This window comes from Bombina bombina, chromosome 6 (assembly GCF_027579735.1).
Source record: "Bombina bombina isolate aBomBom1 chromosome 6, aBomBom1.pri, whole genome shotgun sequence".
In the NCBI taxonomy this organism is placed as follows: Eukaryota; Metazoa; Chordata; class Amphibia; order Anura; family Bombinatoridae; genus Bombina; species Bombina bombina.
The window spans coordinates 985,150,125-985,165,517 of NC_069504.1; the positions used below are offsets into that span (position 1 = coordinate 985,150,125).

At 37.8% G+C, this 15,393-nt stretch overlaps 1 protein-coding gene across 1 annotated transcript in view; it reads right to left on the reverse strand.

The window, feature by feature from the left end:
• The window catches only part of CAMK2A (calcium/calmodulin dependent protein kinase II alpha), a 369,514-nt gene extending 362,635 nt beyond the window's left edge, over positions 1–6,879 (reverse strand). The window contains exon 1 of the mRNA XM_053718653.1: positions 6,818–6,879. Within this exon, the coding sequence (XP_053574628.1) occupies positions 6,818–6,879 (62 nt within the window). The remainder of the gene's footprint in view (positions 1–6,817) is intronic.
• Positions 6,880–15,393: the final 8,514 nt, after the last annotated feature.

Consider the following 15,393-nt stretch of genomic DNA (forward strand, 5'->3'; position numbering starts at 1 on the left):
CAAATCAGCCAATAGGATTTCAGTAGCTCTCATTCCATTGACTGATTAGGTTTAAATTTTTTATTTATGATAATTTTGTTTCTTATTTTATGTAAAGTTAGACTATTTTATTTTCTGTAATTTTAGCCTAATTTATGTAAGGTGGTTAATTTAGGGGGTGTTAGGTTAGGGGGCTTAGTGATTAGTTATTTGCATTGTGGGGTTTGGTGGTTTAGGGGTTAATAGATTTATTAGGTTAATTACGATGTGGGTTAATGGTGGATTAGGGGTTAATAGTTTAAATAGATAGTTTGCGTTGTGGGGGCATTGCGGATTAGGGGTTAATTGATTTAATAGATAGTTTGCGTTGTGGGGGATGGCGGTTTAGAGGTTAATAACTTTGATAGATACTTTGAGGTATGGGGGTTGGCGGATTAGGGGTTAATACATTAGTTATTCCGGTGGGGCGGTTACGGTTGAGAGGTAGATATCGCGGATGCGTTAGGTGTTTGATTTTATTCTAACAGCGAGCGACGGGTAAAATATATACGGCGCCGTACTTGTATGCGGCGCCGTATATGCGATTGAGTGTAGTGTAAGGTCGGGTTACCATAGTAACCTATTAATGTTTTAGAAATCTGGCATCGGGTGGAAGAGTTAACACAGCGCTAACTTTCACCTACACGAAAAGAGCGACCGCATTCAATTGAAACCTGGTACTAAAGTAGAGCCGTAAATTACTTTTAGCTTTCAGCCGCTTCGGTAGCTTACGGCTCTATTTTTAACGGCTCAATGGAAAACGAGCCCTGTGTTGTTTAAATATTGAAAATGTATCTCTGTTTGTTCAAACAAAGCTGTGTGGAATCCCTTTTAAAGGGACAGTAACTCCAAAAATGTTATTTTCTAAAAAGATAGATAACGCCTTTACTACCTATTGTCTATCTTTGCACAAACTTTGTTAAATTATTATACTTTAAACCTCTAAATTTCTGCTTGTTTCTAAGCCCCTGCAGGCCGCCTTTATCTTAGTGCATTTGTATAGCTATTCACAGCAAGGCATTGCTAATTCATGTGTGCCATAAAGATAACAATGAGCTCACTCCCATGGAGTTATTCATGAGTAAGCACTAATTAGCTAAAATGCTAAAAAGTCTGGAAATAGCAATGAGATAATGAGTCAGTCTTTAGCTTAGATACAAGGTAAACATGTATTTTAATATAACTGTGTTGGTTATGCAAAACTGGGGAATGGGTAATAAAAGGATTATCTATCTTTTTAAACAATAAATCTTTTGGAGTAGACTGTCCCTTTAAATGATCCTATATTCTATTCAGCCACGTTTGGACAGTCTCTTATTACTTGTTTAATGTATTTCCCTATTTGTCTTCAGCTGGGGAAACATACTCCTAGATTTAGAGTTTTGTTGGTAAAGACCCGCGGTGCTAATGAGGCTTTTTTTCCAGCGCACCCTTAAGCCAACGCTGGTATTACGAGTTGTCTGAATGGCTGCGTTAGCCTCAGAAAAAGGAGCGTTGAGCATAATTTAGCTCCACTTCAACCCTCAATACCAGCGTTGCCTACGGTAGCGGTAAGCTGGAAAAACGTGTACGATATCCCCATAGGATACAATGGGGCTGAGCTAGCTGAAAAAAAACCTAACACCTGCAAAAAAGCAGCGTTCAGCTCCTAACGCAGCCCTATTGTTTCCTATGGGGAAACACTCTCTAAGTCTACACCTAACACCCTAACATGAACACCGAGTCTAAACACCCCTAATCTTACACTTATTAACCCCTAATCTGCCACCCCCGCTATCGCTGACACCTGCATTATATTATTAACCCCTAATCTTCCGCTCCGGACACCGCCACCACCTACATTATAGCTATGAACCCCTAATCTGCTGTCCCTTACATCGCTGACACCTGTATTATATTTATTACCCCCTAATCTGCCCCCCATGTCGCCGCCACCTACCTAAACTTATTAACCCCTAATCTGCCGACCGGACCTTGCTGCCACTATAATAAATGTATTAACCCCTAAACCGCCGCACTACAGCCTCGCAAACACTATAATAAATGTTAGGGAGGGCAGATTAGGGGTTAATACAATTTATTATAGTGTTTGTGAGGCGGGAGTGCGGTGGTTTAGGGGTTAATACATTTATTATAGTGGCGGTGAGGTCCGGGCGGCAGATTAGGGGTTAAAAAGTGTAGGTAGGTGTCGGCGATGTTGGGGGGGGACAGATTAGGGGTTAATAAATATAATATAGGTGTTGTTGATGTTAGGGGCAGCAGATTAGGGGTTCATAGGGATAATGTAGGTGGCGGCGGTTTCCGGAGTGGCAGATTAGGGGTTACATTTTTTAATTATAGGGCTTGCGATGTGGGGGGCCTCGGTTTAGGGGTTCATAGGTAGTTTATGGGTGTAAGTGTACTTTATAGCACAGTAGTTAAGAGCTTTATGTTCCCGCGTTAGCCCATAAACCTCTTAACTACAGACTTTTTTTGCGGTTGGAGTCTTGTTGGTAGAGGCTCTACCACTCACTTCTTCCAAGACTCGTAATACCAGCGTTAGGCAAATCCCATTAAAAAGATAGGATACGCAATTGACGTAAGGGGATCTGCGGCAGCCTCGAGTCGGGGAAAGAAAGTGAGCGGTAGACCCTTTCCTGCCTGACTCTAAATACCAGCGGGCGTTAAAAAGCAAAGTTAGGACCCCTTAACACTGCTTTTTAACCCTAACACAGAACTCTAAATCTAGGCGATAATATTTAAATATGGCAGCACCTATTACTTTATAGAAACTCAGTGGAAATTAGGAAACAAACAATTTTAAATTAAAGTAAAAGGGAACACAATAGATAATGAAAGTGTATTGCAAAGTTTTCTAACCATACATAATAAAACATTTATATTACAATCTCATACTGTTTAATATCCTTTTAAGGAAATATCTTCCTTAAAGTTACAGTAAAGTCAAAATTAAACTTTTATGATTTAGATAGAGCATACCATTTTAAACCACTTATTTCTGGGAAACACTGCCAATCTGATTTAATCTGTTTAATTTTGACTTCACTGTCTCTTTAAACTTTTTTATTAAGACAACCTTCATGGAATTGAGTCTCAAGTGTGAGCCTTATTTATTTATGTGTATTTTAGGATAAAGACAAACAAGTAACCAGCTAATACATCATTATATGATACTGAAACCCATCACTATAAAATAGAGAAGTGCTCCGTCTTAAAAAAATACTTGACCCTTATTTTATGCAGTTTGAATAATAAGAATATAAATAATAATAAATAATAATAATAATAATTTTGTGTTGGTAAATTATACTCTGAAGCTGGAACAAAAAGTCAAACTCGAACTAAACAAACCAGGCAATTGCCTAGAGACGTCTTCATTTAGGATGTGGTGTGATTTTACAATCTTCTGCTCATTTTCTCACATTCTGAGTGCTTTAAACTTAACTGAATATTAGAGATTGTATTTTTGCAGACTTTTTAAGTAAAGATGGAAAATGCTTGTCAGAGTATTTATTTATTTTTTGCCTATGGGCGGTAAAAATGAGCATATATGGGTCATTTTTAACTCATCCTTCAGCATAAGTATAAATAGAGAAAACATTTTTAAGGGACATTATAGAAACAATTCTACAACACAATTTTATCAGCAATAAATAGAAGTTATCAGTGTTTTAGTGATAGCTTTAAATGTGTACAGGGGACACAGAGCAATGAGCATATGTCCATATGCCCCTGCACCCACATTTAGACACTGCAGTGGTGCATACTGCATCAGAAATGATACAAATTGTCTAATCAAGATGCAATCCTCTTCAAGAGGCACTCTTTGAGAGGGCATGGTGTCTGAATGCAGCTCCATGGGGCATACTGACAGATGCTCCGTACAGGAGCCAGGAAGCTGAGGACTAAGACAGGGAAGCATATTGGTGGAGTTGCCGGTATTTTATGATTGAAGTCAAAAGTGCGTGGAGTTAAAGTTGCAGAATTCTATGTATATAGCTAGATGGCTCAGGGGGGTGACTAAGCATTGTGGGACGAGACGAAGCCCCATGCTTGGGGGGCCCTGCCATTTCAGAGGTAAAGGTATGAGAACGTCCAATGTATATCCTGTATTTAGTTTATGAAGAAGTGTTTATGGTATCAGGAAGTGTAATATATAGTTGTATTCTTTATATAGGTAGCACTGAATGTTGGGACATGGGTGGGCCATACAGGGGACACAAATTTGTTTTGGCCTGGTGTGAAGGTACAGCAGTGTCATACAATGGTGATTCCAGAAATTAAATGTTTAGGCAAACCCCATCTAGCTCTCCGCAGTGAGCAGGAAGCTGGAGATTACACCAGGTAGTCATCTCATGCATTCTGTGTGTGGAGGTGGGGTTGCAGGTGTTCTGTGGATAGAGTTGGGTATTCCAGGTGATGTGGCTAGGCAGTCTGAGGATACCTTCTAAATATGAATGGATAACAACATGAAGGGGCAATTTGCACAACCATGCACAGTCCATCAGAGTTGCGAAGTAAAAGATTTGGGTGCTTTTGCACCCCAGGAGAAGCTCCACTACCTGCACAGGGATACCTTTTACAAGAACAATTTTTGCTAAGACAAATGTATTCAGTCGTGTACATTTCAATTTTCTTCAGACTGCTCCTTTGGACATACAATTTTAATACAATTTAAAAAGACACAGAGATTTACTTTACATTTAACATGCACTTAATCAAAATGTTAGAAATCATTCAAGTGTTGTATCATTTTTGACAATGACACAAAGAGCTACTCTTCTGTCCCCCTGAGCCAGCCAAATAAAATGTAAAATCCCATCACCATGACTCCATGTCAAATTAGATTAAAATAACTCCACACAAAAGAGTCAAGAGTTATAAATCCATTTCTAACCCATTTGGCATACAGTATTTACTAGAAACGGTAGTCAATCTATCAAGCAGCAAAAGACTCTTCAGATTTCTCTGCAAAGTATCCTTTTAGTTTTGCCTTAATGCTCTAGGGGCTGCTTTGGAGAGCAGCAAGGGGTCTTCCATTAAATCTTCTGTGCTGGATTTCATTACACTGCAGTGGGTGGGAGTATGTCAGAGTAGCATCCATTCTATCTAGGGGAGAATCAGATATCGCATTCACTTACTCAGCCTATACACATTCACAACCTGATGTATGTACTCAGATTTGTGGCAAAATTCTAAGTTACTGCAACAGGAGCTCATTTTATTTATTTTTTTCCAGACTGTCTAAACCACATTTTTCACCAACTAATTTAAAAATCCTTTAACATATTTATGGTTTTTGTCTTTCTTAGTCATATTTATTGTTTCTTTTCCATAGAAATTTATCAAGAAAAGGAAATTAATAACCAGCACAAATTATATTAGACATAAATATGTGATATGCATCATTGTAAACAATCAACTGCATGCTTTGGTTTGTATACACAAGCCCTGGGGTTGGAATAGCTTACTAAGTACTTGTGCAAACTGCATCAGTGTTACTTGATTTTATTTGGCTTTTCTTTTCTGATAAAATCCTATTTTGAGTTAAACATTTAATACATTTCACAGAGAGCAATGTACATCTTTTTTTCAAATGCATTAGTAAATCTTTGCATGTGCTAATCACAGACGGTCTGAATCCCCAACATATGTTGGACATATGCAATTACATGTAGAATTAGATTAAAACAAGCATGCACATTAGACTGGCATTAGTGTAGCTGTCAGAGCTATCTTCTGTAATACATTAGGAATCCAGAAACACTGCACATTAAAAAGCTCTATTGAAGCTCTATTGAATTGCTGCCAGTTAGAAGGGTTAAGATGTCCTTGAATGTTATAAAGTGAGTCCAATCCCAGAACACGAAAACATCCATGTGACAGCAACAATTTCTAAAAATGAAGCCTGAAAAGATGTCCCTATTAACAGATGGACATGGATTTACATAATTTAAACACAGGAAATCTGCAATGCTTTGTTCCAACAACTATTGGGCTACATCCACCTTTTAGCAATTCTCTGTCAATGATCATACACCACAGCACTTTAGCACATCTGCGTGTGAGTATGATATACACACACTCACATAAACACACACACATACATACAAACACATACACACACACACACACACACATAGATACAAACACACACATAGATACAAACACACACAAACACACAAACACACACACACACATACACATGTGTTTAAACATACAGACACAGAAATCAAAGCCAACCTGTACAGCTAGCTGTCTGATGTCTTGTAATGAAGATACAGTGCAATTCCTGATACAAACAGACAGGACAATGGGATGGGTTAGTGCTTTTAAAACCTTCTACAACTTGTCCATGAGGTAGCCGACTCTTACAAAGCTGACAGAGATTATTATGCATAGTATAAAAACACAAAACAGCCTTTTAAAGACACATGATACCCTGTTATATCTCAAACTAAGCTCTACTTTATAGGAACAAAAATGTAAAGCACTGGAATGTGTATTACTGTAATACTGAAGAAATCTTCTTGTTATACTTAGAAAGGGAATATTCATTGTGAATAAAGACAACACAACATATTTTCTCATTCAATAATAATAATATCTTCTTACACACAGATGCATTTTCATTCATTTAATAAATATTTGTTTTTATAACATTTTGCATTCGATAACCTCCAGAACAGCTCATTAACCTTCATAACATATGTTATCCCTCCATCAATATTCTAAAACCCTTTATTCTGCAAAAAGTAGAAGAAGAAAAAACCCAATATGCTATCCCCTTATAACTTACTTTCCCAGTTCCTCGAAGAGTTGATATTCCTCGCTGAACCGTGTGCAGGTGATGGTTGCCATGCTGAAATCACCCTCTGATGACCCTCAGTCTCTTAGAGATTGGTGGATTAATGGTATCACAGAAGAAAGAATAGATTTGTTTCCCTTTCTGTTCAGCAATAGAAGTATCTTCTCTCTAAATTGCAATATCAGGCTGTCAGTTTTGTTATCAATTGCGTTTGACTCCCTATTTCTTTGCTTCTCACTCTGTGTCTCTCACAGTTCCCTATGCTGTTCTGATGATTTTCTCTCCCTGCCCCTTTACTCACACCCACTTTCTTCATATACTGTGTATTCAACTATTTTATATTAATATATGTATCTGTCCCTTTACTGTTCCTCTGCCTCCTTTTAGCACAGTCCCCTTTTCAGCTATCTTTCTCTTTATTATTTCTTTTTCTTGTCTATACCCTTCCTCTCACACCTATTTTTAATTTTCCTCACACTGTTTCTCTGCCTTATTATGGCTGTGCTCTCTGTTATCTTGAAGGTTAGGATGGCACGGGCTCTGACTGACAAGCCTGCAGATAAGCATGAAGCCAATCTGTCCTCCCAACCTTACCAGCCGTCGTCAGCATCCAGATCTCCATGGTAACCACCCTTTGAAACGCCCTAACTCTGTTACCAGGGCAACTACTTCCTAAACATCTGCCCCCTACATATCTTCTGACTTTTAGAATCCTGATTGTAGAACACCAAATTGATCACAGAGCAATAAAAAGCGCAGAACAAACAAATAAATGACAGTAAGAAGATAATAAAATCTTCCATTTGTGCATTAACAGTGACCCTATTCTAGCTGATACATCCCCATGGTAACAACAGCTTCCATAATTCGTTGCTAGGAAGACAGGATGTTGTCACTATGGCAACTGTAACTCATACCCTACAAAAGACAGGCATCACTGTGCTTCTCACCTAGATCGTTGAGTTTACAATGGGATATATATTTTTACTTATGTGAGAGATTTTTAAACCAGCTGGAAAGTATATTGCAGGACTAGTCATGTTTAAGTAAACATAAATGTAATCTTTTCTTCTTAAGCTAATTATAACTTAGTAATAGTTGAGCATTTTGATAGGGTATCAAATCTGAGATCACTTGGTATCAAATCTGAGATCACTTCTTCCTAATACCTGTGCAATCTGGGTAACTCCAATGGAATCCAGAAAATCCCCCAGAGAACATATGAGAACATATGCTTGAAAAACTTTAAAAAGTATGTGGATTCTAAAATTAAACTTCCCCATCCCATAATATAATTAATATAAAAATATGTTTAAATCAGGGAGTTTAATTTTAGAATTTCTAATGTTTTTTTGGAACTAGAACTTTATTTTGTATCATTGCATATATATATATATATATATATATATATATATATATATATATATATATATACACATATATATATATACAGGTAGCCCTCAGTGTACGCCGGGGTTAGGTTCCAGAAGGAATGGTTGTAAATTGAAACCGTTGTAATTTGAAACCCAGTTTATAATGTAAGTCAAAGGGAAGTGAGGGAGATAGGTTCCAGGCCCCCTCAAAATTGTCATAAGTAACACCTAATACATTATTTTTAAGGCTTTGAAATGAAGACTTTAAATGCTAAACAGCATTATAAACCTAATAAAATAATCACACAACACAGAATATATAATTAAACTAAGTTAAATGAACAAAAACATTTGCTAAACAGCATTATAAAACTAATAAAATAATCACACAACACAGACTTCACTTGCATTTTTCTGCAAACAGTTCTTTCTATGCATTCCAATCTGGACTGATTTATAGACAGGAAGATCTTGTTCCTTTGAAATCTGATCAATAGCTCAGGTCTGGTTAAACTGATTAATTTCAGTTTGCTTGGCTTTGCTGCAACACAAGCGGACAGCTCCACCTTCTGGCTATTTTAATAAATGTACTGCTTCTCAATGCTTTTCAATAGCAGTCACATGACTGGAAAAAAAGGTTGTTATTCTGAAACGGTGTAAATTGAACTGTTGTAAAACGAGGGCCACCTGTATACGTATAAAAAAACATTGTGTATGTGTGAAGTGTTTAACTTACCTTTAATTAAAATAGTATAGTACAGAACTACACAAAGGACTGCACTACTACTTAACTTTTCATACTCTATTCAGGTTGCAGAATTAGGATTCTGACCCATGTATACTTCTTAAAGGGATATAAAACAGTCTACAAGGGGCTGGGGTCCCTACAGGGAGGCATATCTAGAGTAATAAATCTTCAAGAGTAATGCATAGAAACAGGCAGTCATTTTTGCTCATGCTCAGAAAAGGGCATAATGCAACGTATGGGGACAGTCAACTCCAAAATAGTTATTGTTTAAAAAGATAATCCATTTATTACCCATTCCCCAGTTTTGCACAGCCAACATGGTTATATTAATATACTTTTTACTATATACTCTTTACCTCTGTGATTGACTTGCAATTTAGACAATTAGTTCTGTGTCATGCACAACTCCATGGGAGAGAGCACAGTGTTATCTCTATAACCCACATGAATTAGCAGTCTCTTGTTGTGAAAAGCTAATAAAAATGCATGTGATAAGATGATGTCTGTAGTGGCTTAGAAACAGGCAGAAATGTAGAGGTTTAAATGTTATTAAGTATATTAATATAACAATGTTTTTTTGTACAAAGCTGGTCTGAATGGGTTGTAAAAGCTATCTTTTTAAACAATAACAAATTTGATGTAGACTGTCCCTTTAAGTTACTAATATCTCAGCTCTCTCATGTCTCTGAGGGCAGGGTCTACAGTGAGAACATCTAAGTGCTAATTTTTGCAAGAAGACAAGTTGATTGTTATTTTATTTACACAATTTGTTTCTTTTTATGTTTACTTTGATATAGCATATTTATTTTTACTAAAGGAGTACAGTTTCATGTCCCTTTAAAGTAATTTGCCAATATATTTTAGTTTTATCTTGGTCTATCAGAAGACATTGAAGATCAACTGTTCTGAGCAGAAAATTTTGTCTTGAATGACCTGGCGAATCTCTTTATACAGATTGAACAACACATTTTGAAATAAGTTTTTGTTTTATCTGTCCTTCTACAATGCCAGTAAACACTGAGTTTGATTTTGAGGCCACAGTAATCTTTATGGATCGATGATTTGATATATATTCCAGTGCCAACCTATAATCACAAAAGCTTAACAGAAAAAGACCTCCTAATCTGATCTAATAGATAGATATTGATCCACAAAGAAATCGGAGGCACCACAGAAGGCCAAAGTGGGATTAGGATAATACTTTTCCAAATATAAATATATGCACATATCTATTACAAAATAGACAAGACATATACAATATATACACTATGGCTCAAGTGTTGTGCTAAATTTTGTTTCGCTCACCCAATATCTGCTCTCAAGTTTAAGTCTGGCCGGATTAGCGCGTGTATTACAAATTGAAAGTAAAAAGCTAGCATGCAAGCGATAGACTCAGGCGGACTAACTTCAGGACTTTGAATATCACAACTGCGCTAACTTCTTCTCCCCATAGACTTCTATGGGGCACACTAAAAAAAATAATATTAGTTATTCCTTGTGTGCTAACCCGACACTATACTAGACCAACTGCGCTAAACCCGAAGGTGCTTTGTGAATATTTTAAATTCCTATGTTCTTCATATAGAAGAAAAAGTTCTGTTTATTTTTCAATATATAACACTTCTGTACTGTATATGTCTGATTTTTAGATGCTTATCTATACCTATACATCTATATGAATATATATATATATAAATGATAAAATTAAACCAGTAGGAAAATTGCTTAATTGGCATAGTAGTAAGGTTCCATAAAAGGAATTATACTCCTGGCCACTAGGAGGAGGCAAAGCCCTTAAAACCCCTCCCACCTTACTCGGAACTATTCTAACATATAGTCAAGCTAGAAAAGAAGAAGGTAGGAAAAGAAAACTTGAGTAATAAAAAGGAGCAGGTAAAAGGGAAAAATGCATACTCAAACTACCTCCAGAAAAAAAATCACAACAGAAAAAAATTGGGCGGGGGCTTGTGGACAACCATGACAGAAATGAATTTATCAGGTAAGCATAAATTATCTTTTCTTTTATAAAGTTTGTCCACAATCCATTACTCCTGGTATCTAATACCCAAGCTGTGAAATCCACGAGTAATCTGGGTGGGACCAGACTAATACTATTTCAAATACATTGGATGATATAGATGATAGATAGATTGATTGATTAATAGATAGATAGATATAAATAAATAAAACAACAAGAAGAGGGAAAGCGCTAATAATCCTAAAGCAAAAGGAAAAAATGTATATACACAAAACAGTACAATATGAAACAAAAGTATCCAAACAGGAATAAGTAGTATTATAATGCACAGTTTAAAGGTGGTATATCCCAAACAGATTATCTTCTCACACCCACCTGCGCATCGATCTGGCCCTCCCAGAGTATGTTTAGTGATGTCAGCAGGACTCTGCCTCCTTTAGTCTGTGTCCCACTGTTCCAGGAACTTTCAATCAAAGGTCCTTGAGTTGGGGAAATGTTTGTCACAGGATAGGAGACAAAAGTACAAGCAAAGAGACTGTCATAGCATAACACTTTTTAATAAAGGATAAAATCAGCTAAAAAATATATGTGACACACACAATATTTAACCTCAATATTTATGAGGTATATACAAGCAATCTCCCACAAATTAGGTTAGAAGACAAAGTGCAGTGGCAGTCTCATAAAGTTAACACAGTCCTGGATCAGGCCAATAGCCTTAGAAACCTTACGCGTTTCGAAGGAGTATATAAAATTCAAGTCCCTTCTTTATCAGAGGTTATTATCCCTGCACAGCTCACCATCTTTTAAACACTGTGCTGGTGGCGTTGATGCGTTACATAGGGAGCGGAGCCAATAGAAGCCGGAAGTGGATGCAGTCTGTAATGTTTGAGTATGAACTAGTACCCTTGTTCATGCAGGACCACTCAGTCTCACACCTTACCTCGGGTTCACTAAGATCTAACTTGTGTGAACCCTGTTATGCTCATAGATCTGAGGGTCACTACTGTAGGATACAGAGTGAAGATGGTATAACAAAAGGAGTTGCATATGAGCTAAACAGTAATATAGTATGGTAATATAGGATAACTCAGAATCCAAAGTTTAGGGAGAAGCTTATTCACATCCAAATGAGTTGTAGACTCGCATCACACACATATAAAATATTTACATAACTTGCACAGGCACACACACACACTTTAGATAGAGTTGTGCAGAGTAGCTTCGTTGGATAAAGTCAGTTTAAGCACATAAGTTCATCAGAGGTTAATGCAAATGGAGTAGTGCTATTTAGGCAAATGATAGATACGGCAAAAGTCACTGTGCAAGTCAATATAGTGAATCACAAGCGGAATAGTACATGTAACAGCAAGTGTATGAGATAAACTGGTTCATAGCTTAGTATGGCAGGTAGACTTGATTACTTGATTATTTGAGGCAAGCAGTAGCAAATGACATGAAAGGCAAGATATCCTTATTTGTAATTTGGTAATACAGACCGGTAATCCAGATGATATTATATACAAACCGACTTCCCAAATAGTATCCTCAGAGTGGAGCAGAAGCGGAGTTACCGGAGAAGAAATGCACACAGCGTGTGCCGAGATTCAGTGAGAGTGTGTGGCGGCTGCGGTTTCACCTAGTGACGTCACACGCCAACGGACCAGCATGCGAGTAAGCAGGAAGCAAGCAGCGAGAGAGACAGGAACAAAGTTGTGGAGCTGCAAAACCACAAGACTTGAGTAACAGGAACTAGCATCAGTAGCAGGAAATCCCAACTTAGACAGGAGGGAATAGCTGGGTGCGAAGTGTTCAGGAACAGTGGGTGACTGAACAAATTACCAAGCAACGTTCAACAGTAGGTGGAGCCTTAAATAGCAGTATGATAATTAGTTGTTAAAGGTACAGAATGGTAAAATCCTGACAGAACTCCCCCCTCAAGGAGCCGCTCCGCGGATCAAGGACCAGGACGTTCAGGATTTCTCCGGTGGTACAGAGAAAGGAGTTGGGGGGCAGAGAAGTTTGAGGATGGCTCCCACGAATCCTCCTCAGGAGCATAACCCTTCCATCTTACCAAATACTGTAGTTGATCATGAAGGTATCTGGAGTCCAAGATAGATTCGATTTCATATTCAACATCATCACTGACTTGAGGAACAACAGAAGAACTCTGTAAGTTACCCCTGACCAAGGAGTAGGGTTTTAACAAGGACACATGGAACGTTGGATGTATCTTCAGAGTAGATGGCAATTGTAGAGTCACGGCATTAGGATTGATTACTTTAATAATCTCATACGGACCTAAATACAATGCACCTAATTTTTTACTAGGAATCTTTAAACGTAGGTTTTTTGTACTAAGCCAGACTTTGTCGCCAACAGCATAATCTGGAGGTTTAGATCTGCGTAAATCATAATGATGCTTCTGGGTAGTTTGTGCCACTTCTAATACTGTTTTTAAAGAAGCAAAACCATTAGCAATGGAATTGATTGTATCATTTACCATTGGAAGTGTAGAATCGGACGTACAGGTAGGATGATACGATGGATGAAACCCATAGTTGATGAAAAATGGTGTGGTTTTCATTGAGGAGTGTAGTGAGTTGTTATGAGCAAATTCGGCAGTGGCCAACAGTGAATGCCAATTATCTTGTTCTAAAGTACAATAGCAGCGGAGATATTGCTCAAGTGACTGATTAGTTATTTCCGTTTGCCCATTTGTCTGGGGATGATAGGCTGAGCTAAGTCTTCTACAGATGTTGAGGGTACGACATAGCTGGGTCCAGAACCTGGATGTGAATTGTGACCCCCTATCCGTAGTGACAGATTTAGGCAATCCATGAAGTTTCACTATGTTGTTTAAGAATAGAGAGGCAGTTTCTGAAGCTGTTGGAAGACCCCTGTGGGGGATGAAATGAGCCATTTTAGAAAACAAATCAACCACCACTAATATGGTGTTGAAATTTGATGAAGATGGTAAGTCCACTATGTAATCCATGGCGATGTCTGTCCAAGGTCTGTCTGGGATTGGAAGCGAAAGAAGGTAACCATAAGGGCGGTTATGTGGGTGTTTTTTAGTGGTACATGTGGGACAACTTTGTACATATCGAGTGACTGTGTCATTCATTTTGGGCCACCAGTAATCTCTCTTTAATAAATGCAATGTTTTATGAACTCCAGGATGACCTGCTAATAGTGAGTCATGAGCATAACCAACTATCTCATCCCTAAGAGCTTCAGGTATATAAAGTAGATTGTCATGGTAGTACAAACCGTCCTGATGTTTGTTTAATCCAAGTTGCAGCAAAGATGAGTCCTGAGAAAGATGCTGTTTTAGGGTGGTTTTAAAACTGGTAGTTAAACAGATTATTCTGTCTGGAGGTATGATAGATTCAGGTGTTTCTATATGTGAAGGTTTCGGATCCTTCCGAGAAAGAGAGTCTGCCTTGAGATTTTTGGAGCCGGGCCTATAAGTAATGATATAATCAAATCGTGAAAAGAAAAGACTCCACCTGACTTGACGTGAAGTCAGGGTTTTGTTAGATTTCAGAAATTCAAGATTCCGATGGTCAGTATATATCAAAATAGGGTGTTGTGTTCCTTCCAAAAGATGTCTCCAGAACTCCAGGGCGGATTTGATAGCAAGTAGCTCCTTATCACCAATACCATAATTCATTTCTGCAGAGGTCATTACTCTGGAGTAGTAAGATATTGGGTGAAGAGGTTCTGTTGGAGACTTTCTTTGAGAAAGGATTGCCCCAAGGGCATACTCGGAAGCATCAACCTCCAGGGTGTATTGACAACTGGGATCTGGGAACTGTAGAATCGGAGCTGTAATAAATTTCTGTTTCAGACTAATGAAAGAATCTTCTGCTGACTGATTCCAAACAAATTTTATATGTTTACGTGTTAAGTAAGTCAAGGGTTGAACAATATGTGAAAACCCTTTAATGAATTTGCGATAAAAGTTCGCGAACCCTAAGAATCTCTGGATTTCTTTCTTATTACGGGGAGCAGGCCAATTGGTTATAGCATCCACCTTGTTAGATTCCATGGAGATACCTAGAGGGGATATGTTGTATCCTAAAAAGGAAATTGTATCTGTATTGAATATACACTTTTCCAGCTTAGCAAAAAGACGATGAGCTCTTAATCGTAGTAAAACCTGCTTTACATGTGACACATGTTTTTCGTATGATTCCGAGAATATAAGAATGTCGTCCAGATAGATGACAATACATACATATAAGAGATCATGAAACACATCATTTATGAAACACTGAAACGTCGCCGGTGCATTGCATAAACCAAACGGCATTACAGTGTATTCATAAAGGCCGTAACGTGTACGGAAGGCTGTTAACCACTCATCCCCTGCTCTCATCCTAATCAAATTGTAGGCACCTCTAAGATCCAATTTTGTATAAATTACAGCACCACGTAACCGTTCAATTAGTTCAGGAATGAG